The sequence below is a fragment of the Ochotona curzoniae genome, unplaced genomic scaffold, assembly GCF_017591425.1.
Source record: "Ochotona curzoniae isolate NIBS_2020 unplaced genomic scaffold, NIBS_Ocur_1.0 contig_430, whole genome shotgun sequence".
NCBI lineage: Eukaryota > Metazoa > Chordata > Mammalia > Lagomorpha > Ochotonidae > Ochotona > Ochotona curzoniae.
In genome coordinates, this window is record NW_024466219.1 from 12130105 (window position 1) to 12157000 (window position 26896).

At 55.4% G+C, this 26896-nt stretch overlaps 1 protein-coding gene across 2 annotated transcripts in view; it reads left to right on the plus strand.

The window, feature by feature from the left end:
- PKP1 (plakophilin 1) overlaps positions 1-26896 on the plus strand; it is a 35425-nt gene that overhangs the window by 4272 nt on the left and 4257 nt on the right. The window contains exons 2-9 of one of the 2 annotated variants that reach the window (XM_040985215.1): positions 4541-4647; positions 19368-19762; positions 21982-22126; positions 23247-23454; positions 24138-24315; positions 25501-25615; positions 26027-26182; positions 26568-26744. In XM_040985215.1, the coding sequence (XP_040841149.1) occupies positions 4541-4647; positions 19368-19762; positions 21982-22126; positions 23247-23454; positions 24138-24315; positions 25501-25615; positions 26027-26182; positions 26568-26744 (1481 nt within the window). Of the gene's footprint in view, positions 1-4540; positions 4648-19367; positions 19763-21981; positions 22127-23246; positions 23455-24137; positions 24379-25500; positions 25616-26026; positions 26183-26567; positions 26745-26896 lie in introns of both variants that reach the window. The other variant, XM_040985214.1, reaches the window with a different exon arrangement.

Consider the following 26896-nt stretch of genomic DNA (forward strand, 5'->3'; position numbering starts at 1 on the left):
CCTGGGAATGTCTAAAAGTGAGACTGCCTGGGCCCTGTGTGCAGAGATTGTGACTTAGTGTGGACACCCAGGACAGCTGGATTTTTGTAAACTCCCCACGAGACAAAGCTTGAATCCTTGCTCCATTGCCCGTCTGGCCTAGGGAATCACACTGCATACCTCTCTCATGTACACTTATGGATACTTAGTGCAGTAGTCAATAGTGACAGGTTTTTTTTCCTGAGTCCCAGCCAGATTAGCCAACCAACTCCCATTCCAGTCACTGTCCACTCTCACCCTGGCCCTGCCCCTGTGCCAGTCCTGTCCTGCCAGCAGCTCCTGCATTCCACCCAGTCCTCCGGTTCGGTGGCAGCCAGGCCCAGATCAGAGAGCATGGTGGAGTGGTGACGCCAAGCAGGCTGCCAAGAGAGAGGCGCCACCGTGTGCTCGAACGTCCAGGCAACTCTGTTGTATTCATATATGCAGCAGAGGGCCAGGAACTACCCAGTGCTGGGAGGTTGTACTGAACTCCTTGCCGTGCCCACCCTGTGCATATATACACGATGCTCCCCAGGGCCACACACACAATCTGATTTGTCCCTCACACACAGCCCAGCACTCTTGGATATCTGTCCGGGTGTTGCCTCAGGAGAGTCTCCTGTATCACACCAAAGTTCTCAACCCAGCCCTGGGCACCAGAGGTAGGAGCAAAGGTATTTTAAATGGAGAGAGACTGGCTGTTTCTCTCTTGGCACTGGTGGGCTTGGTCCAAGTATAACCACAGCTTGAAGAGGTGTCAGCCTTGCAGGAGGCAGACTCGGCAAGTTGGTAGGGGGACCCAGAGTTGGCTCAGCTATGTATTCTCCAACCAGTAAGGGAGAGAAAGTGGAAGGGAAGGGCCATGAGAAGTGTGGGGTTCCTATGTATGTCAGGGGAGCTCTCTTCCTGTGCTGGGAAGAAGATGGAGTGTGATCCAGTGGAGGCAGATGACCCCTGGTTTCAGATAGCTCCAGCTTGATCGGGAACCCCAGCCCCTGCTCTTGGGGAGCATACACACACAGCGTGCGGCAGCCACACCCCACGGAGAACCCACAGTGCAGAGTGCTGATGTGGTGGTGGTGCAGGGTGTGGGTTGCTCCCATCTGGGTGGGGCCGAATTGAGGAGAAGCAGGTCTCTGTGCTAGGCTGTGACTGCAAGGAGTGGGATGAGCTAAGCCCAGGAGAAAGAATGCTTCAGGTGTGGTGGGTGTGGCGGGCTTGAAACCGTGGAGGTGGGGGATGGGTCACCTCATGAAGCTTTGTGTGCCCCACACCATGTTGAGAATTCCACAGCCCTGGGAGCAGGAACTGCCTTTGTTTTCAGAGATTCTGTGAGCATAGCACCAGGTAGGGAGAGGGACACCCTGGGACACAGAAAAGAATCAGCCTGTCGTTGTCTGGGGCACCAAGGGGGAAGCATCTTGTGGGATTGATGCCCACCCTGGGACAGGGTTCCAGGGACTAAGAAACACTGGCAGAAAACAAGAACAGCTTGTATATGAGGGGAAGTAGCAGTCATTTGCCCTTGGACTTTGGCATTCAGCAGGTGGGCAAATGCCTCCAGAGAATGACGCCCAAGTTAGGCAGACAGCCAGCTTGATGGAGAAGCAGCCACTTTTGTGTTGTGGGTAGAGGCCTGTCTGGTGAAGACAGCTGGGAGGCCAGTGACAGGTCTCCAGGTTGAGCTGGAATCACCCCCGTTCCCACCCGTGGACCTAAGGACCCTCCCCAGGGAGGGAGCCTTGGTATCTGAAACTACATACAGCCCTCCCTTGACCCAGTTACTCCGCCCACCAGGGACCTCTGTGGCTGGAAGAAGGCCTGGCTGAGTGGACTTCAAGAACATTGGTCCCATCTGGCATAAAGTAGAGTCGCTGAGTCAGAGCTCCTGGGCAGGGGAGAAGAGCTGATGCATCAGCTGGGCAATGCCCCGTGCTCAGGAACCCAGGATGTGGGACTTGCTAAGGGAAGTGCATGGTGGCTGAGCCTGGAAGGGTGTGAGAGGAGATGGGACCAGGTGCTGTTCATCAAGCGAGGCTTTCCAGAAGTGAGTATTAGAGGCATCTAGAGGCCAGATGGCCACATGCGGACTCTGCATAGCCCTTGTTCTTGCAGTTGGACTTGATTTTTAGAGGATACCTGCTCCCTAGCCAGGTACTACAGCATGGGGAAAGGGGAAATGGCTTCTGATTTGGCAACAGTCCTCTTACTGACACGGTTCACCTGCCACCTGCACGCCTGCCAGGGAGGTGTAATGTCTACCCCCCATCGCCAGCTGCTATGTTGGTAGCCTTCCTCTCACAGAGAGCCAGGCAGGCTCCCACACACAGGACTCCAGGGGGTGCCTCTGCGGGCTGCTTGGAAGTGAGGCGTGAGAGCTGCAACAGAGTCATGGTTGGGACCTGGGTGCCCACCCTTCGTTCTCGGCAGAGTCCCTCACATTCTGGTGGCGAAGGTAGGTGCCAGCAGGAGTCAGCAGGTGCAGTGTGTGGCGGGGGAGCCTCTCCCTGTGATGGCATGGAACAGGAGTGATGTTACAGCCATGCCCGAGGATTCCCGCTCACAACCTCACATGGCTCCTGGGAGCTCCCATCTGTCACCGCCCTGGATTTTCCATCCGGAAGCTGCTGGCTGACCCACACCTGCCCTTGAGTGAGAAATACCCGTTCCTGAGGCAGGGGCCAAGTGAATGCTGGCCTGCCAAGCTCTGGAAGGGAAGGTGGAAGTGGGCTGGCTGGAGGGTAGGCGCACAAGCCCTGGCTGCTAGCCACTCAGGGTCCTGGTTGTGTGTGTGCCTGGTTGCAACCCCCTCCCAAACGCCTCCTGAGAAAACAAAAAGGCAGCAGCTGCTGCAGCCAGAGCAGAGAACAAGGTGGGTTCACTCTAGGGGGCCAAGGGGGCTGGGCGGTTCCTACAGGTGTCAGGCTAAAGAAGCTTCTGGGAGGGTCTTGGAACAGGCAGCAAAGGAGGGCGATGTGACCCTTGACATCTGCCCTTCCTTCTTGGAAGCCTAGCCCTGTCGTGGGAGAAGTTGGGCCGCTCTGAATGCCATCTAGGGCATAGAAAAGCCTGTGCCTGCCAAGACCAGGCTCCTCTTATTCCACAACAGGGAGCGCAGGTCCAGAAACGGCAAGCAGCTTGCCCTGGTGCCACAGCTAGGGTCGATTTCAGCACCTTCATGTGCCTGCCCCAGCTTGATAGCTCTGATGTCCATTTATTCTGCCTGGGAGAAAAGGCATCAAGGGCAGTGCCTTCTGGCTGGGGGTGGGAGGGGGGACTAGGGAAGTGTGGCTGGTACTGGGCAGAGTGGATGGCCCCAGCACCGAGCCTTGCAAGCCTCAAGGGGGTGTGGCAAGGAGGAAGGGCCAACTTAACTAAGTGAGCTCACCATGAAACCCTCTGCCCTCAGTCAGGCTTTCTGATGGGGATAAGGTAGGGAGCTGTTTTAGCCATTACTCTAGAAAAAAAATGCATACCTCTCAGACTTTCGCTGGACCCCACTAGTTTTCCTTGCCCAAGGGTCACACTGGACAGGAGAAGGGGAGCAAGCCTTGCCCCCTGGGCAGTGTGCAACAGGGAACAGCCAGCAAGACAGCAGCATGTTCAGAAGCAGAACTGGTCAGAAAAAAAACTTCCTGGGGGGATGAAGATGTGAGCGTGGCTTTGAAAGATGAGCAAGATTTGCTGATTGTGGCTGAGATGACGAGATAGGTTCAGCAAGGGACGTGACAGAGCCAAATGGTGAGCGTGTCCCTATGGACCATGTGCAGGCACAGCAGGACGGGGGACGGACCAGCTTGTGTGGAGCTGTGGCTGCCCCAAAGGGCCCCCTCCATCCAGTGAACAGGAAAGGAGAGGCAGGCTTCCCTTTCCCCACTGTCCTCCCATACCGCCCCCTCCACCATGAGCCCTAAACCCAGTTCTACTTTCTGTAATTCAAAGCCACTTTATGCCTAATGACACTGCTTGGAGCCTGTCATTTGAGGGTGTCCACGCATTCTGAAAACATTCATTAACCCTCACTGGGCCTTGGAGGCTGGGCAAGAAGGAAGGGGCGGATGGCCCTGGTCAGTGGCAGGGGCTGGGCTTCCATCCACATCCAGAGCCCAGACAGGAATCGGACTGGAGTCGGCCATGGCCACGTTAGGAGATCTGAGTGCTGCACCTGGAATATCAAGATCCTGCCTGCCTTCGCTGGGTGGGGAGCTAATCCTCGTGGAGCGTGGAGTGGTGATTCCCTGGACTGGAATGGCAGTGCTCCAAGTCCCAACGAGCCACCTGCTGCCCTGTAGGTGTCCACCCACCTCAGGACAGATCCCTACCCGAAGTCGTCAGCAGTGGCCCAGCCTGAGGAGGCCAAGGAGAGAGGAGCTAGTGAGGGCAGTGAGCCACCTGCTCTCCACGGTCCCCACCCAGGGGCTCACAGCCACCCTCCTCCATGGGCTTGGTGGTGCCCTGGGGAGGAGGGCAGGGTGAAGATCATGTTTATTCCCCAACCTAACCCCGTGCCTCTGTCCTCAAGGTTCCATGTACGATGGCCTGGCCGACAATTACAACAACTACGGGACCGCCAGCCGGAGCAGCTACTTCTCCAAGTTCCAGGCAGGAAACGGCTCATGGGGATACCCGGTGAGAAATTGCTTCCATTCAGAGAGAACTGGAATGTCGGGGAGAAGGGGGCAGGTGTAGGGTTTCTGATTGCTAAGAAGAGCGATGCAGGTTGTGGTCCCTGAATTGAGGCCCACTGCTGCTGATGAAGGCGGTTAGCCTGGACATCAATCTGGGGGGTGCTGCTCATGTGGCCTCACATTTGAGTTGGTTGGGTGTTTCTGAATGTCTCAAGTGACAGCATTTTTTTTTTTGAAGTGCATTTTCTAATATGTCTTGATTCAATTATGGACTTGAGAGGGTTTGGAATACTTTGGACCCATATGTGGTCAGCATGAAGGGTCTTCTGTCTGCAGTGTGTGCCTGTGGCCAAGGGGGAGCTCTAGAGACCCCTGAGAGCAGGTGGACAGGTCTACTGCCGTGGCTCCTGTGTGACAGGCTGTGTGTGGAATCTGAAGTAGGTTTAGACCTTAACTCTGTTAGTCCCCAAGATTTTAGGCAAGTCACTTCCACCCTGGGCCCTCTCTTCCTTATAACAAAGTCTGTTTTATTGAGTTATTATCAGGCTCAGAGGGATTGATGGGCATGGAAAAAAAAACGATTACAATCAGTCTAAAGACTATTTTTAAGAAGTAGAGATTGTTCTAGATCCCTGATTCCTGGTTCATCTTTCTATATGATCCCAGTCCACTTAGCCAACAGGTGGTCACAGAGCCCTAACACTGTGCCAGCAGTGAGTGCCTCTTGGGACTCTGTGACCACATCGTTTTCTTCTGAAGTCAGAGCTAAGGGGTTAGGTGGCACCCAGAGTCCAGTGATTGGGGTGAGCCACTCTGCTCTTCAGCACAGTGCTGAGCAGTGAAGGTCTCAGGGTCCCAGGCAAGGTACAAGGTGGGTATTCTGGGTCATCAGCTTAATCACGTCTTTCCTAAGTTCCTGGAGATTGCTTTGGAGGTCACATCGTTTCTGCACATCACAGCTTGAGGACTGAAGGGAAGAATGAGCTGGGGTTGCTGGCCCGACTCCTAATGCAAGGTTCGCGCCGCGTTTGACATGCACATCTGGCTGAGCCCCACAAGCTGACAGAGCAGGTGTGAAGCGGGTTTGACACAAAGGTTGAGGTGCAGAGCAAGGTCTTAGTGATGCAGGGCAAACTCAGGACAGTGGAGCACTGGGCAGCAGGCAGAGTGGGGACTCACGCTGACCCCATAGCCATTCCCAGAGCTTGGGGGTCCCTAGAGGTCTGTGATTTCATATGAACCTTCTAGCCTCTCTGGGCATCAGTGATTCCTTCTGCGAAATGGGAATGACATTATTTGTAAGAAAGGAGCTTTCGGCCACCCTGTGCCAGGTCTTGCATCTTCCGCCCCCGGTGAGGTCACCGGGCCCTCTGCCTTCCGTAGCAGCCGCTGAGACTCGCTCTCCTCGCCTCACCCCAGGGCCCTCTGGTTGGCAGCGCTGTAGACGTGACTCATGGCGGGGCAGCTGCCGAGGCAAGTCCCGGCTCCTCTCGGTTCAGGAGAGGCGATGGGAACCCGGTGAGGGCTGAGCACACAGGGGATTCACAGAGGGAGGACACCAAGGCAGCAGGAAGATCCCGGAGCTGGGAGCTGAGCCCAGCTTGGCAAAGTCCGCCCCGGTCCCAGGCTAGGGAGCAGGGGGGCTGCTCTCCTGCTCCAGGCCTGGGGGATTGTTCTGTTTGTGAGACACCTGGTATGGAACGGCCTCATTTCCTGAGGAGGCAGAGATAGCCACAGAGGGCATGGCCGTGTGTGAAGTGACATTTCATGTTCTCCAAGAGCGTTCTCTGTGCACCCTGCCCACTGTTGTGTGTTGGCGATCACTATGACACCGTGTGGCAGGGACAGTGTTGAAAGTGAACTTGCAGTTGAGCTTGGGACCGCTCAGAGGGCAGCCTAAGGATGGAGAGGGGGGCGGTCTCTGCTTCCCCGTCATTGCACTCCTTCAGCTGCCCCTGAAAATGTTCCCATGTAGTGTTAGGGGCCAAGGTGAAAAGCCAGTTTTCCTGCATTGTCATGGTGACTTTTGGTTGGACCAGGGCCAGATTGACCCACTCTAGTTTCTCCTATGTGGTTGGTAGGTAGGGGACCAGGTACTTGGGCTGTGATTTACTGCTCTCAGGGTATGCATTACTTGGAAGCTGGGATGAAAGCAGATGTTGAACTCCATCGGGGATTCAAGTGTCCTCACAGTGGCTCCACCCACTGGCACCATGATGCCTGCCCCCTGTAGTTATATCGATGTCATAGTAGCCTTTAATTTTTAAAGCTCTATTTATTTTTATTGGAAAGTCAGGTATACAGAGAAGAGGAAAGACAGAGAGGAAGCTCTTCCATCCACTGATTCACTCCCCAAATGGCCGCAATGGCTGGAGCTGAGCCGATCTGAAGCCAGGAGCCAGAAGCCTGTTCTGGGTTTCCCACGTGGTTGCAGGAACCCAAGGCTTCAGGCCGTCCTTGACTGCTCTCTTAGGCCACAAGCAGGGAGAGGTATGGAAAGTGGGGCTGCTGGGATTAGAACCGGCACCCCTATGGATCCCGGCACATATAAGGTGAGGATTTTAGCTGCTAGACTACCATGCTGAGCCCCACAGTAGCCTTTTAATTAAAAAAATAATAACATCATACTGTTTATGATCTATAGTCACAAATAAAGAAAACGAAGATAGCAAATCCTGTAATAAAACGTGGTACAAAGTTAATCTGACACACAGAATTCATCAAATGCTTTAAGGAAAAGACAGCTCCTAAGAAAGCTCGCGTTCAGGTCAGTTCTGTACTCCCTACCAGCTGTTTGCAGGCAAGGGGCTGAAGGTGGAGCACTGGGCACCTTGCAGCCCCACTGTGTGGCCCGACAGTCAGGCAGATCGAACTCTGCTGTCACCAGCCAGAAGCAGACTGGGGCAGTAGGGCCCCAGCAGGGTCTACCTTCTACGGCTGAGGAATCTCAGGCCCAGAGAACACAAGTGACTCACTGAGGCTGCACAGCTGACTCATCATGGAGTGGCCCTGACCTCCTAACCCCTAACCTCCTCCTGTTTTTTTCCATTGCCCCAGACGTCTGCACTCTGAATGATGGTCATTTCCTAACAGGCTTTCTGCTGTTGCAAGAGCTCTCTTCTTTTACTTTCCAATGGTCCGCAGTGCCCACAGCTGGGCCAAGGCCACCACCAGGATCTGGGAACTCAATCCAGCTCTCCCAGGTGGGAGACAGGGACTCAACTGCTGGAGTGGTCACCTGTTGCCTCCCAAGGTGCATGTTGCTGGTTAGCTGGAGTCAGGAGGCTGAGCTGAGACTTGAACTCAGGTACTCCCACACAAGCACCTGCTCCAGTGACAGCCGTTTGACGTATTTCTTCAGTCTTCATATTTTAACACTGCAGTCATGTTTCCAGGGTCATGCAGGAGTCCCATGAATCCATATCCCACTCTTTCCTCCAACTATAACCCACTGTTCCCCTCCCCTTGGAGTGGCAGCAGCCCCAACACAAGTGAGCAGTTGCAGTTCCTCTTCCTAGATCCAACCAGGATTGTTTGGCTGTAGGTATTACTGGGAGCATCTAACAAAAGGTCACAAAATGTACTGCTTGGGAATACTTCCTAAAAGTCATTTCTTGTTGATCTGAAATTCAAATATAGCTACCTGTCCTTATATATATATATATATATATATATATATATATATATACATATGGGCAGGTGGAGAATCTGGGACCCTTGTTTGCTGAGTTATTTAACCTTTTTCTCTTGGTCAACTGAGACTAGACAGTGGGAACAGAGAACTACAGCCACTGGGAGGCAGAGGCTGTCTGTTGCAAGCTGGAAATGGGCTTGTGTGCCTTGAAGCTGAGACTAGTGGACAAGGGAACACCTCTGACATCGGGTGACAATCTCCCTTTCTATCTGTGTTGGCTCTCAAGGGGCTTTTTGCTTCCAAATCGAGCAGCTCCTCCTGAACATGCTTTGATCAGGGGCTGGACTGTAGGGAAGAGAATCTCCGTGGGCACAGTCAGCCAGCAGGTCTGGAGCAGGCCATTTCTGGTAATGGCCATACTCAGCCTGGTGCTGGTAGAGCACTCCATCTCCCGCCCTCCAGGCTCGGTAGCCATGTCTGTCTGTGTATCCACAGGAGCCAAGGGACAGGTACTTTGAGGGGCTGCCAAGAGAGAGGAAAGAGACCATGCTTGCCACTGCACAGGCGATGGAGGTTGTGCCCAGAGAGAACCTGGTATGGGAGGACAAATCTAGACTTTGCTCAGCAACTTGAAGTCCACATTCCATTCATGATCTTTGACTCTGCGACCGTAGGCAAGTTCTGAAGCCAGCTGAGCCTCAGCTCTCCCATCTCAAAAATGGGTTAAAGCTCCCCCGCTTTAAAAGACAGCATGAGGGTGGTGGGAGAGACACATTATGTCAGCAGTGGGAGATCTGGATTCTAGTCTCAGTAGGGCTTGGGGATCCAAGATGGGGTGGTGGTCAGCCAAAGCCTGCCAGTGACTGTTCCCTAAGTCCAGAATCCCTGTCTCAGGCCCCACAGATGGGTCAATGTCTCAGCCTTTGCTCTCTGCTTCCACCCCAGCATCTCCAGGCACCAGGAACCTGTAGCTTGTTAGCCCCTGCAGCAGCATGGAGAGGTAGTAGAATGTCCTACCTTTCCCAAGGAGAAACTGAGGCAGAGCAAGTCATTTTGCTCAGAAACCACTGTGAGTTAACCCCAACCTTGTGCCTCAGCCCTGGGAGCTGCAGTCCAGGTCCCTCTGAGCCAAGTCCCTTGGACAGCTGCCTGCTGGGCCTCAGTCTTCTAAAATGTCCAGAAGGAAACAAGAGAGTAGGCTGTGGACTTGGGCTCCACGAGGGAGCAATGGTGCATGTGTACCAAACAGGGTGCAGCTGCCAGCCGCTGACTCATGACGATGAGCCCTGGCAGATAGCAGGGTCCCACTGGGGCCCCAGGCTGTCACCCAACAAGAAGAGGCAATGAGCCTGCCTGCCAAGAGACAGGATGTACTTCCAAGAGAACAGAGAAGAGCTGGCGGGGTGGACAGCAGGAGCCCCTGGCTTGTTCTTGCCAATAGGCTTCTGCCCTGGAGGCCGCCTCTCCCGAAACCCAAGGCCAACATCTGTTACTAGGGCGCTCCTTGGCAGTATCAAGGTGGGCGTGGCTCTGCGTTGGACATGTCAAGTCTCTGTGGCCCTCAGCATGGGGGCTGGGCTCAGGGCACTCTGTCCCTGCCAGGTCTCCAGGTGACCACCAGCAAGATCAGGCAGGTGCTGGGGCCACCTCCTCACAGCTCTGGTCTCCTTGTCGAGTGCCCTTTCATAAGACAGAGAAGTCAGAGTGACCAAGGTGGGCACTGCGGGCCTACAAAGGGAGGAGGCCATGGCAACAGGGAGTAAGTGCAAGTGGTGTCTTTCATGAGTTGGACCACCAGGTCAGGCATCTTGGGGAGCTGCCCCACAAAGGATGTAGGCAGGGGCAGATGCTGCGTCGTCTAACCCCGCTGAGAATTCACTGTTTCTGTCCAGGTATGGGGTGTAAGAAGACAGGGGAAGGCCATGGCAATGTGGTCACAGTGTTCAGGCAGGGACACCCTGGTCAAGGACTCTGCGTGGTAGCTGCAGGGGGGATGTCAGCAGCCCAGGATGCAAGCAGCAGCAGGGACTGTCTCCAGAGTGTCTGCAGGCAGGATTGCCACCCTCCTTGGAGATGCCTGGGGCCTGCTTTGTATCTTCCTTCAGCAGAACCCCTCAGCCACGCTGGTTGGTAGGTAGTTGCAGTGCCTGCATGTGGGCTCTGGGCATGTGGTCAGGCCAGGAACACCTGCGCCTTCTGTGGAGCATTGTGAGGCCGTTGAGAACATGAGAAGGGAGCTTCTTGGTGCTGTGGTCATTGCTTCTCCTCTTTGGCCCATTCTCATGCTCCAAGCTGAGCCTCTGTGACTCTGGAGAGGAGACTTGAGGGTCATCAATGTTGATTGGAAATATCTCTTATTGTTTTGTGCCAGAAGAAGTGAGTGGAATTTCTTTGAAGCCTCTCCCCTTCTCCACCTCCCCTCCAGCTTCACAAGAACAAGCCAACTCAACCAACAGATCCTGAAAGCAAAGAGCAGATGAGAGAGGGCATAATTAAAAGCTCAACCTGCAGCCCACAGGGCCTTGTGCCTCTTCATGCCTCAGTTTCCTGGTCTGTAAATGAAGGGGTGGGGACCACGAGACGTCCATGCATGCTTCCCCAGCTGCAGTCCCAGGTGTGCTGTGGCTTGAGGTTCTGGGTTATCAGTCAACTTGCCCATCGTTTAACATCCTTGTGTGAGAACAGCCCTTTTGCACTTAAACAGACCCTTTTGCCCCTGAGACCACCCCCACCCCACCCATAACCTGCAGGGGGAAATCCGGCTAGAGAAGGCCAGGGCCTTGACCATGACCTCCCAGATAGAATGGGCAAAATTGAGCTAGGGGTTCAGTAGCGGGGTCCTAGAATGTGAAGAGTGAGAGGAGGGAGGGGCGTGGAAGGGCAGGGATAAGAGGTACAGGAAGGAGGGCCGGGTGGGGGCACAGCCCCCATGGGGAGATCTCCCATTGCTGGCTCAGCTGTCATGGGGACCAGACACCCAAATGTAGCTGCACTCCCTCGGGAGTGGGCGGAAGAACCCGCCCCAACCCTTGGCCAGGGTGAGGCTCAGCTCAGCCTCCCCCCCAGGGCCCTGGCATGTCTCTGCCGAGGCCTGCCTGCCCCAAGAGCCAGAGCGCATACTCAGCTGAAAAACAAAAATCCCGTCGGGTGGGGAGAGGGGAGGAGACCAGCAGGGACACAGATGGGGAGAGAAGTGGCCCGTGGGGCTTGCAGGATCCCTGGCCCTCCCCACCCACCCGTGTGACGGGTACCAGGGCGTGGTCGGGCCAGGGACAAGACGGGGCTGATATCGGCTGCGAAGGAAGCTGTTTGTGACTCTGGCAAGGGCTGAGTCACAGGCTGCCAAATGTCAGGAGCCCACAGGGCTCTTTGCAGTCGGGGAAACCAAGTCTCAGAGAGGCGGCGTGGCTGCCCAACGCTGCAGGGAGAACCGGAAGCGGGGTGGGATCTCCTGGCCCCTTGTCACTGGCCTGGCTGCCAGGGGCACACATGGCTGTCATCTATGTCTGACTGTGGTTTACTGATTCCTCGTGGCGTCACTTTGGACTTCCTGTGTGCTTCTTTTGAAAGGAAACTTTGGATAACTCACTCAGATGTTCAAAAGCAGTAAGTTTTGGTATGAAGGAGGAGTAATTATCACCATGAAAACGGCACACTCTCTACCTGGCAGGAAATTTCAAGGGGCAGGGCTCAGGAAGGAAACCTTGACAGTCTCCGATCCTGCATTCCAAATGCAAAGGAAGGGCTTCCTACGTGGTTTGTGCCGCCTAAGATCCCCAGCAGGGCTGTTTGGCAGCACTCAGGGACAGTGGATCATAAGCTGGTGGCTTAGGATGGCTGTCCCGAAGCTGGCCCAGCAGGTCGGATAGGAGAGCCGAGGGTCAAGGCAAGCACAGCCCGCTGGACTCCTGCCCTCTGAGGCGGCATGCTCCTGGCCGCTCTCCTCTCCCACCGTGGCATTAAAAGGGAGGTGTTTCTGCTGAGATAAGTGCTAGGCTCTGCAGGCTACCTTTTGGTGTCCACCTGGGGCCCCAGTAAGCTCCCAGGAGGTCCTGCAGGTGCTAGAGACTAAATGAGTCCTAAAGGCCAGCCCAGGGCTCAACCCTGACTCCTGACCACATCAGGGGCATGGAACAGGGGAACTCAACTCTCTGACCTGGACAAGCTCGGCCAGACTTCACTAATTCTGTGAGACTTCAGGACTCAGTCTGAAAGGAGGGGAAGGGGGTCCATTTCTCTGCCCAATTTGGGCTTGCTCAGTGATATGTTTGGAGCAGGTTATGGCTAGGGTCCCCATTCTGTAACCTTGCTCTTGCAATCCCAGGCAGGACAGACCAATCATCGTACCACAAGGTTTCTTTGTCCACAGGCGTCCGTGGGGACCAAGGGCTTTCCATCCCTGGGCAAGGAGCACGGTGGCACATGGCCGAACATATGAGCTCCCAGAATCACCCAGAAGACGAGAGTCAGGCATGCCTGAGGACTGAGCCCAGGGTCCTCTGGGAATCAGGAAGCAGCAGCTGGCCAGAGGGGCTGGTGGAACACCTGCAGAATTGCCCCATTTTAAAGCTTTTGCTGTTAGACTTGTCTGTGTCACCTCCTGTGTGACTGGAGAACAAACCCTGGGAGAGGCAGAGAGCTGAGTCCTGGGCCAGCGTCTGTTGCATCTTGACCAAGCCTCAAGGCACCTGAATGCTCACAGAGAATGACATTGCTGCTGTCCACCTGTACCTCGCTGGCCAGGGGTGTGTGTGTATGGCTGCAACAGGACAATAAGTGGAGAAGCCCCTTTGCAAAGTGGGCAGTCCCACATCTGCTAGGAGGGTCCAGGATGCCCTCTGCACACTTGAACCTACTCCTGACAAAGTGCCGTGTGTCCTAGGCAGGCAGGTGAAGTGTGAGTCTGGGAATCTCCATGTGGGCGTGTGCATGTGAGTGGGTGCCCTGTGTACACAGGTGTGTGTATTTGATGCACATGTGTGTACACATGTGCTTGTGAGCTCATCTTGAAATGGAAGATCTGCTGCCCAAGGATGGGGACCATAGCCAAGTGACAATGCCCTCCCTAAGTAAAGTTCTTTTTTTTTTAAGATTTATTTATTTATTGGAAAGTCAGATATACAGAGAGGAGGAGAGACAGTGAGGAAGATCTTCCATCCGATGATTCACTCCCCAAGTGAGCGCAACGGATGATGCTATGCCGATCCGAAGCCAGGATCCAGGAACTTCTTCCAGGTATCCCACACGGGTGCAGGGTCCCAAAGCTTTGGGCCGTTCTCGACTGCTTTCCCAGGCCACAAGCAGGGAGCTGGAAGGGAAGTGGAGCTGCAGGATTAGAACCGGTGCCCATATGTGATCCCGGCACATTCAAGGCAAGGACTTTAGCCACTGAGCCATGCCGCCGGGCCCCCTACGTAAAGTTCTTGACTGCTAGCAGTAGGAGTGGTTTCCGTCCACTGTCAGCTCTTCAAGGAGCTGTTGGGGAGTGCAGGCAAGTGCTCGCTCTTCTCTTCCTTTTCCAGTCAGGAGTCAAGCTGGCCTCTGGGATTGAACATCAGAATTTGTGATTACAGAGCCTGGTGGGTTCCTGGCAAGCAAAATGCCCGTACAGAAGACATGGCTGGGGCCAGGGGTTTTCTACTATCTCTCCTGAGGTGGCTTTTCCTTTTGGAACAGAACAGAGCTACCTGGGTAGGAAGCTGTACTTGCTAGTTTCCAGGCCATGCTGGGAGCTGGGGGGAGCCTGCCAGGCATGTGTGCAGAACAAACAGGCCAGAGACACGTTTTGCAACTTTCCTTCTCCCTCAGCTCAGCAGTGAAGCAGGGAGCAGGATTCACACACAGGACTGGGTGCTGGAGCTAGCCAAAGGAGCAGATGGCTCCGGGCACCAACCTTTAGCTTATGCTGTGTGCTGTGGGGTCCAGGCCTTGCTAGGGACATGACCTGCCTCCTACATGCCCACAGATAGAGAGCCTGAAGCCCAAGTAGTCAGTGTGCACCTTTCATTCCAGATTCTGATCCTTGCTGGACCCAGCCAGGCCCAGGACCTTCTGCTCCAGTCCGGAGTCCTATGGGACTGTTCTCCTCGGGGTCCAGTTAATCCAGTAAAAATCCTGTCTCCATGATCCACGTCATGTGTCTGTTTATTCATCCTGGCCTGCCCATTTCTGTTCTTCAATTTTTTTTTTAACCAGACCTCGATAATGTCTAGACCCTTGGGAGGGAGTGTTAGAACTTTGATCTATTTCACATCCTAAAAATGCAAGGGGCAAGACACATCCACACCTAGCATGGGTCACATGTCTGCTGGGATGTCCGCCCTCAGCAGACACAGAGCTGGGCATCACTGGCCACTATCTGGGAGTGCACAGAGGGTGCCCAATGGCTCCCAGGGTTGTCTCCTGAATGGGCATTATGAGTTGCCAATACATCACAGCCACTGGAGCCTCTGCCCAGAGGCTTAGCCTCTTCCAAGGCCAAAATGAGACTATTCTTAGCCCAGAAGTGGGTGTTCCTGAGCAGTGGGCCTCCCTGGTCATGCAGCCTGACTGCAGAGAAAGGAGGGCGGGACCCCCAGATTCTCATGACAGAGCAGTGCCCAGAGGGACAGCTATCAGGCCCTCCTAGCATGGAAGTCTCACCCCTGGTGACTCACGCCTTGCTGGCTGCTATGCTGACACACACTGCTGAGTCGGCAGCCACCCCTGCCCCTCTGGGGCTCTCTCCACACCCAGGCCCCCTCCTAGGCACTTTGCTGGAGAAGACCTGCTCCTTCAGATCCCTGCAAGGGCCAGAGCAGAGATGCCTCTGGAAACCAGAGCTGCACCTACCACCCCACACCTGGTCAGATGCAAGGGGGTTGCTGAGTGCCCCCGGCTGGACAGTCCCTCAGTGGGCACAGAGTGGGGCATGGCAGGTGCTCGGAAAATAGCAGGGTGGAGGGGGAGCATCTATTCTCGAGGGGTTTGGTGCCAAGGTCCTCTCTCAGGAGAGCCCTCCCCAGGCCCGAGGGGCACCAGGACCCACGCAGCTGGGTGCCCATGAGAAGGGCATGGGGAGAGGTACTGCTGCAGGTGGCCCTGGTGGGAACTTACAGGGCACAGCAGAGCAGGGTGTGATTGCTGCCAAGCCGGTTCGGCGGCTCCACCTTCCTGGCAGAAGCTTCGCTTCAAAATGGGCTAATAGCTGGGGACACAGGCTCTCTTTTCATCTCGGTCTGCCCAGCACGTACCTACCCTTGTTTGCAAAGAGCAGGCAGCTTCTGTCTATCACCACAACAGGACCCCCTGGACTCAGCCAACCCACAGCTGTCAGCCAGGTCAAGGGTGAATGGAGGTTTCTCAGACTGTCACAGGCTGAGCTCAGCCCAGGAGGACATACCAGCCCTGCCCTACCCACAGCTCGCTGCCATCGTTGGCAGTTTCCATGTCCAACAGAAACCCAAAACTCCATCCCCAGCACAAATCCTCAGGCCTAGGCCCGTATTAGACACAATAAAGGGCCTCTTTGCCCACATGGAGAAGAGAAGAGAAATCTCTGTTAAATACTCAGAGGACAAACAAACATGGCACTCCTGGGCTCAGGAGAAGGAGCAGGGCAAAGGGAGCGTGGATTGAGCAGAAGCTAGGGGCAAGATGTGACTGTGGCCATGGCAGCATGGGGTGTGTGTCGGGCCAGAGAGGACAAAGCTGTGTAGGTGCAGAAGGGCAGGCCAGTGCCCTGGTCCTGTATGCATCGGGGGCATACAAGCCTCTCCAGTAAGTATGTAAGATTGGCAGACATTTTGCTGGGTAAAGTCAAGGTGATGGCCTTGCAGAGTCCCAGGGAGAAGTCAGGAGCAGGTGATTGGCGCTGAGGTCACCTGGCAGTAGACAGGTGGGAGTGAGGGCTAGCCTGGGTAGCAGGTGCAACAAGGGAGCCAGCAAGGCTTTCAGAAGGAAGGACAGAGGGCGCCATTGCTCCCCAGGGATGGCGTGGGTGGGGGCAGTCACTGTCACGTCCAACAATGCTGGCAATCAAGAACCCTTCTGGATGTGGGGCCTTCTGGTTGTGGCTCCATCAGCTCCCCTGCTCGAGGCCCTGGGAAAGAAGGAACCGTTCAGGGTGGGGCCCAAACCCCACACTGCTACAAGCAAGAAGGGAGAGGGAGAAGGTGGTGAGCGACAAAGCCTCAGTCATCAGCAGAAGCGAGGGGCAGAGCAGGGCCTGGCACACCCTGGGCACACCCTGGGCCTCCACCTGGCTGTCCCGCCCAAGCTGCTGTGGGGGCAGGCGGTCAGCTCTGTTCCCAGGAAGCTGAGCTTCTAGTTTCTAGAATGTTCTCATCCACAGACTATCCCACCTGAGGCTGGAGTTTCCCAGGGAGTCGTGTGTGTGTGTGTGTGTGTGTGTGTGTGTGTGTGTGTGTCTAACTGTCCTTTGTATTCCCAGCAGAGAATGCTGCCAGCAGATTCCTATCTGGCTGTGGGGGTGCTGCTGAGAGACCCGGCAGTGGCATCACTACTGTCCCACGGTAGCTGCACGCGTGTGCGCAGCCTGTGCCTTCCACTCTAGCAGCATCCGGAGGGAGGATGGTGTTTGGGAAATGAGGGAAGTGGTATTCATGCTGCCCATAGCTGTGAAGCACGGCTAGCACCAAAGGCTCAGTGGCCAGGGACACAATACAGCATTGTGGTGCCATGGGTACCACATGCTGATGACAGGGCCTTGCAGCCCATCAAAAACCTGGCTTCCCACCCACCATGGGGGGTTCAACCTCACACCTCCATCTCTCCAGAGCATACCTGGGCCTGCTCTGCAGCCGTGAGCTGAGCCACGTGTGGGACTCCGAGGCTGATATGATCTGTTCTCCTAAGCTAACCCTCCTTCCCTGATCATTCCCCTCCTATATACCCCTTGGCTCCTTCAGATGTGTCCTAGGAGACTTATGGTCCTAAAGTCAGCCAGCCTGCCAGCAGGTCCATGAGTCAGAGAGACACCGATGTCACTGCCACGTCTCAAACTCTCGAGTTAGAGAAATGTTCTGGATTCCCAAGATGCCCATCTGAAAGGCCAGAGGCTCCAGCTGAGTCACAGGCCATCAGCACTGGGAGGCCCCTCATGGCACTGGCAGGAAACTTTTCTCTCTGTCCCAGTGACACTGTGAGACAGTGGCATGACAGAGTCCTCGGCCACACACCCAGACAGCACTGCCCAGGAGCCATGCTCCTGGTGGGGATCCCAGGAATGGATATGGCTAGAGGGATGCTGGGAAATGCACCCCCCCAGTCCCACCCTGGGGCTGTGTCTGCCCTCCCCATCCCATCTGCTCCCGCCCCCTTGGGCATCCCACCCTTGCTCTGACATAGCAGGGTGGCCTGCTGTTCTCTTTCCCAGCTCATGCGAGTGAAGCCCAAGCTCATCAGGCTTAATCAGATGATCAGATGTTTCTGCTGGGATTGGGCCAGGACCAGTGTCTGGTCTCCCTGTCAAGTGTCTGAGATGACGTCTGGCATGGTGTTGACCAGAACAAGGGAGCTCCTGTTGTGTCTCCACAGAGGTTTAGCCAGTGTCTGGGAGTGCCATGGGCTCTTCTCTCCTCCTCCCCTGGGAGGGGAAGGGCGGCCATGGCCCTGAGCTAACACAGTGGATGGCCAACTGCTTCTCCCTTGCATGGAACCTGCAGGGTCCCCACACCATGTCCAAGGACCCAGGGAACCGCCCAATTCCCTTGCCTCTGTCTGCTCATTGTCCATGTATGCCTCTCCCAACACCCACCTACCCACCTGTGTCCTGTGAAATCAGTTGCTGTGACCCAGTTTGGGGGAGCAAACTGGCTGCCTGAGTGCATAGCTGAGTGTGTGGGGATGACTGGCCCAGGTGAACAGCTCGAGGCCACAGTTCATAGGTGGCTTGACGCCCAGGCCTCCAGCAACCTGCACCAGGACTGCTTCCTGCTGTCTACCACCAGGGTCCGGCTGAAGGCCAAGTTCTCCCCAGGCCTGTGCAGCTAGAGCCAGTCTGGAGGGGAATTACCCAATTGCCTAATGACCTCTTCTACACACACACACACATACACACTCCACACTCCCAGGGCAGGGCAGGCAGGCACCAGGTTGCTGGTCTTGGCCATGGCTCATCCCAGCAGAGGCGAGTCCCAAGTCAGCAGCTGCGTGGAGACATCTTTGGGGTTGAGCCTGTACTACAAGAACAAGTCCCGGCACGCCGGACCCACCAGCTCGCAAACTCCTGGGAAAGTCAGGCTTCCTCGGACAGGACTCTTTCTCACCCAGGCTCCTCCTAGGGGACCGACGCCCCAGCCTAGCTCACCCAGAGCCCTCACTGCCATTCTGTTTTCCTGCCGGGTCAGATCTCTGCCCAGCTCCTCTCCCCCATCCCTAAACCTGACTCTGCAGTGCCCTGTCCCTCCAGCCATCTAGGCACCCCTGCTCTGCTGTTCCCTGTGGCAGAGTGCTACAAGTAGGAACCTGGTTGGTCACTGTCCCTCTTTGGCCTTTGGGAGTTCTCCACTACTCCCAGGGAGGCACCTGTCTGCATGGGGAGGCAGAAAAATCATAGAAGTTCCCAAGCTCTGAATTCAGTGATCAAGAAAGGCTGACTGGGTCTGAAGCTACCGGGGTTGGAACAGCGTGGGGTGACTATTCAGAGACACATCTCAGATCCCAGTGTCCTGCTTCAATTGCCCTTTGCTCTGCGGGCCCCCACCTGCTTCCAGTTTGGAGCCTGTGTCCAACTACAGCCCATACTTAGAACTGCACTTGACTTTGCTCCCGGAACTGCACACCGTTCCTCAAACCAGGCATGCCTCCCACCTGCGTCACACTCTGGATTGTCTATTCCAGGGTATGTTCATCTGTTCTGTGTTACGCATCACAGATACAATCCACTCAGCTGATTTCCTGTCCCACAATGGTTGCACCCTTGCAGCTGGGGTGATGATGGCCCAAGCTCCTCCTACTCTCATGGGCTGCTCTTATATGCCCTTGTATGTAATAGGAGTTGGGCAAGGGTCATGTCCTGTGGCCAGCCAGCTGCAGGGTTCCTGGTCCAGAACCCCAACTGAGCCTCTCTCCCTCTCCCTGGCCAGATCTATAATGGGACCCTCAAGCGAGAGACGGACAACAGGCGCTTCAGCTCCTACAGCCAGATGGAGAACTGGGGCCGCCAGTATCAGCGGGGAAACTGTAACATCACAGGTGCGGGCAGCGACATCTGCTTCATGCAGAAAATCAAGGCCAGCCGCAGTGAGCCTGACCTCTACTGCGACCCACGGGGCACCCTGCGCAAGGGCACGCTAGGCAGCAAGGGCCACAAGACTAGTCAAAATCGCTACAGCTTTTACAGCACCTGCAGTGGCCAGAAGACCACCAAGAAGTGCCCTGTGCGCCCGCCCTCCTGCACCTCCAAGCAGGATCCAGTGTATGTGCCCCCCATCTCCTGCAACAAGGACCTGTCCTTTGGCCACTCAAGGGCCAGCTCCAAGTGAGTGCTGGCTGGACTGGGCTGGGCTGGGCTGGGCTGGGCTGGGCTGGGCTGGGCTGGGCTGGGTGGGGCTGGCTGCACCTGCACAGGAAGCCTGGGGAGATGGTAGGCATGCAGCTGCAGTCCCATGCTGGGCTCAAAGCCTCATGGAGTTCTCAGCATCAAGTGAAGGCAGAGCTCACACCTGGCATTCAAGTAGGTTTTGAAGGTCACAGGTGAGGAACAAACGATGAAGGTGAGAAGGTTAGTTAAACCAGATTCTCAGGGTATGTTCCTCTGACCAGTAGCCTCAGCCTCACCTGGGAGCTGTAGAAACACTCATTGTTCTTGTTAGGCCCTGCCCACACCTGTTGACTCAGTGACACCAGAAGAGGGCTCCCTCCAGGCAAGAGTGATACTCTACTCGCTGGTGCTGGGGAGGCTGTGTCTTAGCCCCATGTCAAAGAGCCAAGGAATGTGTCCTAGTGGAGGCAGTGGGTCTAGGTTGTGTCATCAGCTTTGTTATCAGACAGGTGGTCCAGAGGATGGAAGCAACAGATGGACATGACCACAAGGGCATGATCCTGGGCTAAGGAGACAGTGCACATATCCTCCCACAAATGCATCCAGGAGAGCAGCCAAGTGCACATGAAGGAGACCCCTGGGGAGCCTGAGAGAGCAGGTGGGAGCACGTGATGGGGGTCACACATCACACCCTTCAGGACTCAGAGCTCCAGAACCTTGCCCGCATCCTGTGTCACCACCTAATGAGGGTTGGCATTCTTTCATTTGGTAAACATTCCTCTGAGCACCTGCTGCATGTCCACAATCACTTACAGGACAGCCCAGAGCTGACCAGAAGCCACACCATGGGCTATATTAATCAGTAGTCATCGCAGCTGCTTCTAGGCTGGCACAGAGGTATTGAGTAACTTACCCGGAGCCATGCAGACGATGCTCTTCTGCACCCTGAGCTCCTCTGCACAGGTGCAGAGTGTTCTGAGCAGTAGCAAGAATGCCCCTGCTGGCCTGTCTCCTCAGAGGCATGCATTCAGGGTGAGCTGGAGAAGGATTAAGGAACCTCTGTCCTAGGGACATGGGCCACCCCTGAGTAGGGCTGTCAGTGTGCTGTGGCAGGGACAAGTGATAAGAGAGGACCCTTGACTGGCAGGTGCAGGCTGACAGTCTCTCAATGCAGGGCAGGGGCTCTCCTCACTGCAGGCCAGACAGCCCTGCTTCTGGGGCACCTTTTCCAGATAGGCAGTGGGGTTGCTGTAGCTAACATGAGCATCTATTGAGCACCAACTGTGGCAAAGCAGAGTCTACCAGAGATGGAAAGGGACTCCTTTTGTACACGCTGAAGGATAGCTTGCAGGATCAGGTGGAAAGGCCACCTAGGACCCCACTCCCAGGGAGTCCAGACAGGGCTCCCCTTCCCTGTGAAGCTCCGTGGATGTGGAACTCCAGTAGGACCTGAGGCTCCCCAACCCCACCACCTTGCTGAGGCTATGAATTGTACAAGACCAGTGGAGTGCCCAACTGTTGGATCAAAACATGACATTTCTGGTTTTCTGGCTATCAGCCTTTCCTGTAGTTAAACCCAACTCAGGGCTTTGGCTCTCAGCCTAAGCATTTTGAACTTGGCCTTGTAGTATGGAAAAACTGCTGCTGTCTAAGCTGGGGAACCAACAATGTGGAGAACAGGGTTTGGGAACCACCCATCTGATTAAAGAGAGCTCAAAGGGTTCCCTTGATCATCCTGTGAGAATGACCATGACCACTAGGAAAGTGGTGAAGATGGGAAGGAGCTGATGTGAAAACATGCATGCAAGATGGGACTGGAGGGAGGGATGAACTCAAGCCATTCTCTTTCATTTGTCCAGTGCAGGAACAGATGAGAGATGGCAGGGTGGGTGGACATGTCCCTAATGGACAAGGCAGAGTTTTCCATGGGACAGAGATAATTTACCTGCTGTGACACTAGCCCATGACCAAGACTTGCCACAGCCCAGCCCTACATGGGACATCCTGTGGGCACACCCCAGAGGCTCAGTCCCTTTGGGCTGCTCTCCAAGTGGGCCTGGGGCTACCTTGTTCTACCTTGCCATTGGACACATGAAGCTGGCTGCCAGCCAGGTTATGCAGGGAGGTATTCTGAGGCTCTTCCGCAGGGAACCCACCCACCTGATATCCCTGTAATCACGCCCTCTCGCCCCTCTGCTCCTGCCTGGCCTTGTCAGGATCTGCAGTGAGGACATCGAGTGCAGTGGGCTGACCATACCCAAAGCTGTGCAATACCTGAGCTCCCAGGACGAGAAGTACCAGGCCATCGGGGCCTATTTCATTCAGCACACCTGCTTCCAGGATGAATCTGCCAAGCAACAGGTAAAGAGCTACCCACCCTTGCCCTCAGTGGACCTGGCAGGACCCGGGCATAGCAGCCAGATTCTACACAGGGCAAGGGGAGGAAGGGGATGGAATTTACAGTTTTTTTCTGACTCTCCGCAGGTGCCAGGGGCAAGGAGTGGGCATTGCCCATATTTGGGGCTAGGTACTTTAGCCTTGTGCCAAGCCAGTGCCTCTGGCCAAGCAGACTTCAGCAGGTGCATTTCCCAGTCTTCACTGATGGCCATGGGCTCATCAGAAATCCCCTTTCTCAAGTTCCGATCAAGAGCACCACTGCTCCCCATCCTTCAGCTTCTCATGGTGGCAAACAGGGCTTGCTGGCATCCCCAGGAAGGACCCCTCTGGGCTCCTGTGTTTAGCCCAGGGGTGTGATGATCTAAGTGTATTCCAAGGAGTCCAGGGTTAGTTTGCATCCAACCGTGTACCATAACAACAAGAGTTCCCAAAGAACTGGCTTTTGTTTGGCTGTTATGCTTGGATTTTCTTTTTTGAAGAATTATTTTATCTATTTGAAAGGCAAAATGACGGAGACAGAGAGGGAAAGACAGAGCTTCTACCCTCTAGTTCACTCCCCAAATGGCCACAACAGCCAGCACTGGGCCAGGCTGAAGCCAGGAGCTTCTGGGTATCCCACGTGGATGGTAGGACCCCATGTATTTGAACCATCACCAGCTGCTGCCTTTGCAGTGCATTATCAGGAAGCTGGATTGAAAGTTGAGCAGCCAGGACTCAAACTAGTGCTGAAACTGCCATACCACAACACCAGTTCTCAGCTCAGGATTCTGAAACGTGTTTATGTCCACTTTCCATCTGTTCCTCACCATAGCACTCAGAACAGGAAAATGGGATTCAGGGATGATGAGTGATTTGCCGATGATCAGCTAGGACCTGGGGAATTAGAATATGAACCCAGACCTTTGTGCCCCTGGCCCCACTTGATTCCCATGATCTGCTGCTAATTAATTCTTTTGATTGATTTGGAAGCTTCCAAACTAAAGGTAGAATTTTAGGGAACCCTGAAAAAACCCCTGTTTGAGAGGATCCTGAGCAGATCATCCTCCTCTCCATTGACTGGGCAACGTGGCCACTCTCCCACCAGGTTTACCAGTTGGGTGGCATCTGCAAACTGGTGGATCTCCTGCGCAGTCCCAACCAGAATGTGCAGCAGGCAGCTGCAGGTGCCCTGCGCAACCTGGTATTCAGGAGCAACACCAACAAGCTGGAGACCCGGCGGCAGAACGGGATCCGCGAGGCCGTCAGCCTGCTGCGGAAGACCGGGAACACCGAGATTCAGAAGCAGCTGACTGGTAGGATGCCCCAGCAGGGAGCGCTGGGATGGAGGGAGGCTGGGGTGCATGAGCCAAGCCACAGCTGGCCTGGGGGCCTGGTGGCACTGGTGTGGGCCATGGTGCCCCATTGAATACCCTGGGTGGATTGCACCTCCACTCTTGGTGGTCCCCTGAGTTTGGAGAGTGAAAGGAGGAAGGCCCATGTTCAAGCAGAATCCTGGTGTCTGGTGGGAGAAAGTCAGGCTGAGGGGTGCAGGGGTCCACACCTACCTTTGTGCTGAGCTCTCATGGCAGGGACATGAGCAAGAGAAGTCATCATAAACCACCCAGATTGGACTGGGAGGATGAGCCATATAGAATAACAATAGATCAGTATTCTGGACTTGCCTGCATGTGAAAAGCAGCCTGGCAGATTCAAGGTCCCAGCATTTACATCTGCATGCATTGGTCCTTCAGCTCTTGTCTGAGCCCTTTCCAGGGGCATGATTCTCACCTCGAAAGAGAACTCTGCTATCCCCCTCCCCACCAAAGAGCCTGCAGTCTGGTTGGGACATCTTGCCAAGGACTATTGGCACAGCTGGACATAATGGGTTCGACAAAATAGGCCTGCCCCGAAGCGCGCAGAGGGATTGTGTCCCACAGCCCCTGGGTTCTCCTGAGCCTGGCAGGTGTGGGGCTGACCATCTCTGCCCCGCTCCCAGGGCTGCTCTGGAATCTATCTTCCACCGATGAGCTGAAGGAGGAGCTGGTGGCCGACGCCCTGCCTGTCCTGGCTGACCGCGTCATCATCCCCTTCTCCGGCTGGTGTGATGGCAACAGCAACATGTCCCGGGACGTGGTGGACCCCGAGGTCTTCTTCAACGCCACAGGCTGCTTGAGGTCAGATGGCAGGAGGATGCATGGGTTCTTTGTGCCCCAGCTGCAGACCCTTGCCAGGCCACTGCTTGTCTGCCAACATCCAGCCAGGGCAGAGGGCATAACCTATAGCCTGGCACTGGCTGTAGGGGCTGGCACTGGAACAAGGGGGCCCAGGCAGTGCTAACTTCCCTTGGGACCCTGCTGCCTACTTCCAAGGGAGTGCAGTAGCCACAAACTATGACTAAGACATGTAAACACCTACCTCTGGAGTCTCAAACTGATCCAACCATGGTCCTCCCCCCGCACCACCACCACCAGAAAAATGTGATTCTTGTGCTGTCTTGAAGAGCATTCTTTGAAACAAAGTACACTGATTGGCTGCTCATGAGTCACTTTCCAGTTGTGCTGCTAAAGCTTTTTGCCTTGTTCATTGGCATAAAGATGGCATTGCTTTGCCCAAGGTTTTCTGAGTTCCACACCAGGGTGTGGCAAAGCCACTGTAGGCTGGGGGCAGGGATGGGTATTGGTGCTGAAAATGAAGCTGTGGAGCCGTTCCCCTTTTGGGTCCCACACACTATAATGGGGTTCCTGGGGTCTGGCCACGTGGGGGGTACAGCTGGTGTACCTATCTAGCAGGATAACAGCTTGCACCTCTCCCTGATGGTCTTTGGCAGCGGCCAGCCTCCACAGAGAAGAGAAACTGGGACATGAATGATGAAGGGGGTCATGGGGCAGCAGAGCTGACTGAGGGAACAGTAAGGGTCCAGCCTCCTACACCAGCCTACATCTGCACTGAGTCCCCAGCCAAAACCCTCAGCTTCATTCTGCAATTGCTGTTACAACCCCCAGCATCTTCTTGCCCCAACAGAGAGAAGACAGGTGGACAAGTGGCCACTAGAGTGGCAAGGTGGGAGGAGGATGCAAGGGAGGGGATTATGCCTGTCAGCTGCAGCAGAGCCAGACACAAACATTGTATGCCTGGGGACCCACTGGGCAGCAAGTAGGCCCTGGCCACATTGGCCAAAGGACATTCCTTGCCTTCCTTTCTTGGCCTTCCTCTTCTGTTCTTCCTCCTCCTACCTTAACCTACATCCTCCACTCCACTCCCCTGAGCCATGCTGCTGCAGGTCTCTGCACTCCTCTCCACCCTCCTTGGTATGGGTCCTGCCTCCCCTCCATTCTCCCACACCCTCCTCTCCTTCACAGGAACCTGAGCTCGGCCGATGCAGGGCGCCAGGCCATGCGCAACTACTCTGGCCTCATCGACGCCATCATGGCCTACGTGCAGAACTGCGTGGCTGCCAGCCGCTGCGATGACAAGGTGAGTGGGCAGCCATGGCCATGCTTGCAGTCACTAAGGGCATCTCTGTGACTCTCTCAGACCTGGCACACTCGACAGCTCAGGTGTGCACTGTCTGTGTGTCCCCTAGCCAGGGAATGGGCCCAAAGTGCAGCCAAAGCCCAGCCGAGGGGCATCCAGGTGCAGGACACGATGGTGGCCACAGGACAGGTGAGCTTAGTTCCCTGGGATAGCCAAGGGACCTTGATACCTGCAAAGGTGTAGACTTGAGTTCATGCAGCAAGGAAGGCATAGAGCTGACATAGCCAGGTCCCGAAAACCTGCCTGGGAGACTTCCAGACCAAGTGTGTTGCAGGCACCTGCCATTCCCAGGCCCCGAGGGCATGGTAGGGGCTGGGCCGGGGCTGAGGGCATCTTCCACTCGCTCCGTAGTCTGTGGAGAACTGCATGTGCATCCTGCACAACCTCTCATACCGCCTGGATGCCGAGGTGCCCACCCGCTACCGTCAGCTGGAGTACAACGCACGCAATGCCTACACAGAGAAGTCCTCCACTGGCTGCTTCAGCAACAAGAGCGACAAGATGATGGTAAGCATCACCTGCTGGCCAGCCACCACCACCCAACACTAGACAGTCCAAGGGGCCAATGTCATGCCAGTACTGTGACCCGGTAGCAGGCAGACAGATTAATGTTCATTCTTGGGACTGTGGGAGCCCAGGCCAGCCCCTCAGTGTGTCTTCCTGAATTATGGGAACAGTCACTCCCATCTTCTCTCTTACTCCTGATGACTGGGGACAACCAGAACCATAGCCTCACTCTGGCCTTGGTTTTCCCCACCTTGTGAACTCCCCGTTCCCCTGTCCTCCCTCCCCAGTACTGGGAACTGGAACTGTGGGGATGGAAGGGCAAGTGTGGGGCAGCATGCCAGGCTCGTCCCTTAGTCAAGCTGTCCTCTCACATTGTGGTTTTCAGAACAACAACTATGACTTCCCGCTCCCCGAGGAGGAGGCCAACCCTAGGGGCAGCAGCTGGCTCTACCACTCAGATGCCATCCGCACCTACCTGAACCTCATGGGCAAGAGCAAGAAAGACGCCACTCTTGAGGCCTGTGCTGGTGCTCTGCAGAACCTGACAGCCAGCAAGGGGCTGGTAAGCTGTGCAGCTCTCTCTCACAGCTCCCCAGGGCTCCAGCTCAAGTCCGGGTTCCTTTCCCCTTGCTCCAACCCTAGTCTAAATCTGCACAGAGCTCCTGGACACAGAGAGCTTCACTGTGCAGCCAGACAGGCTGGGGGTGGGTGGAG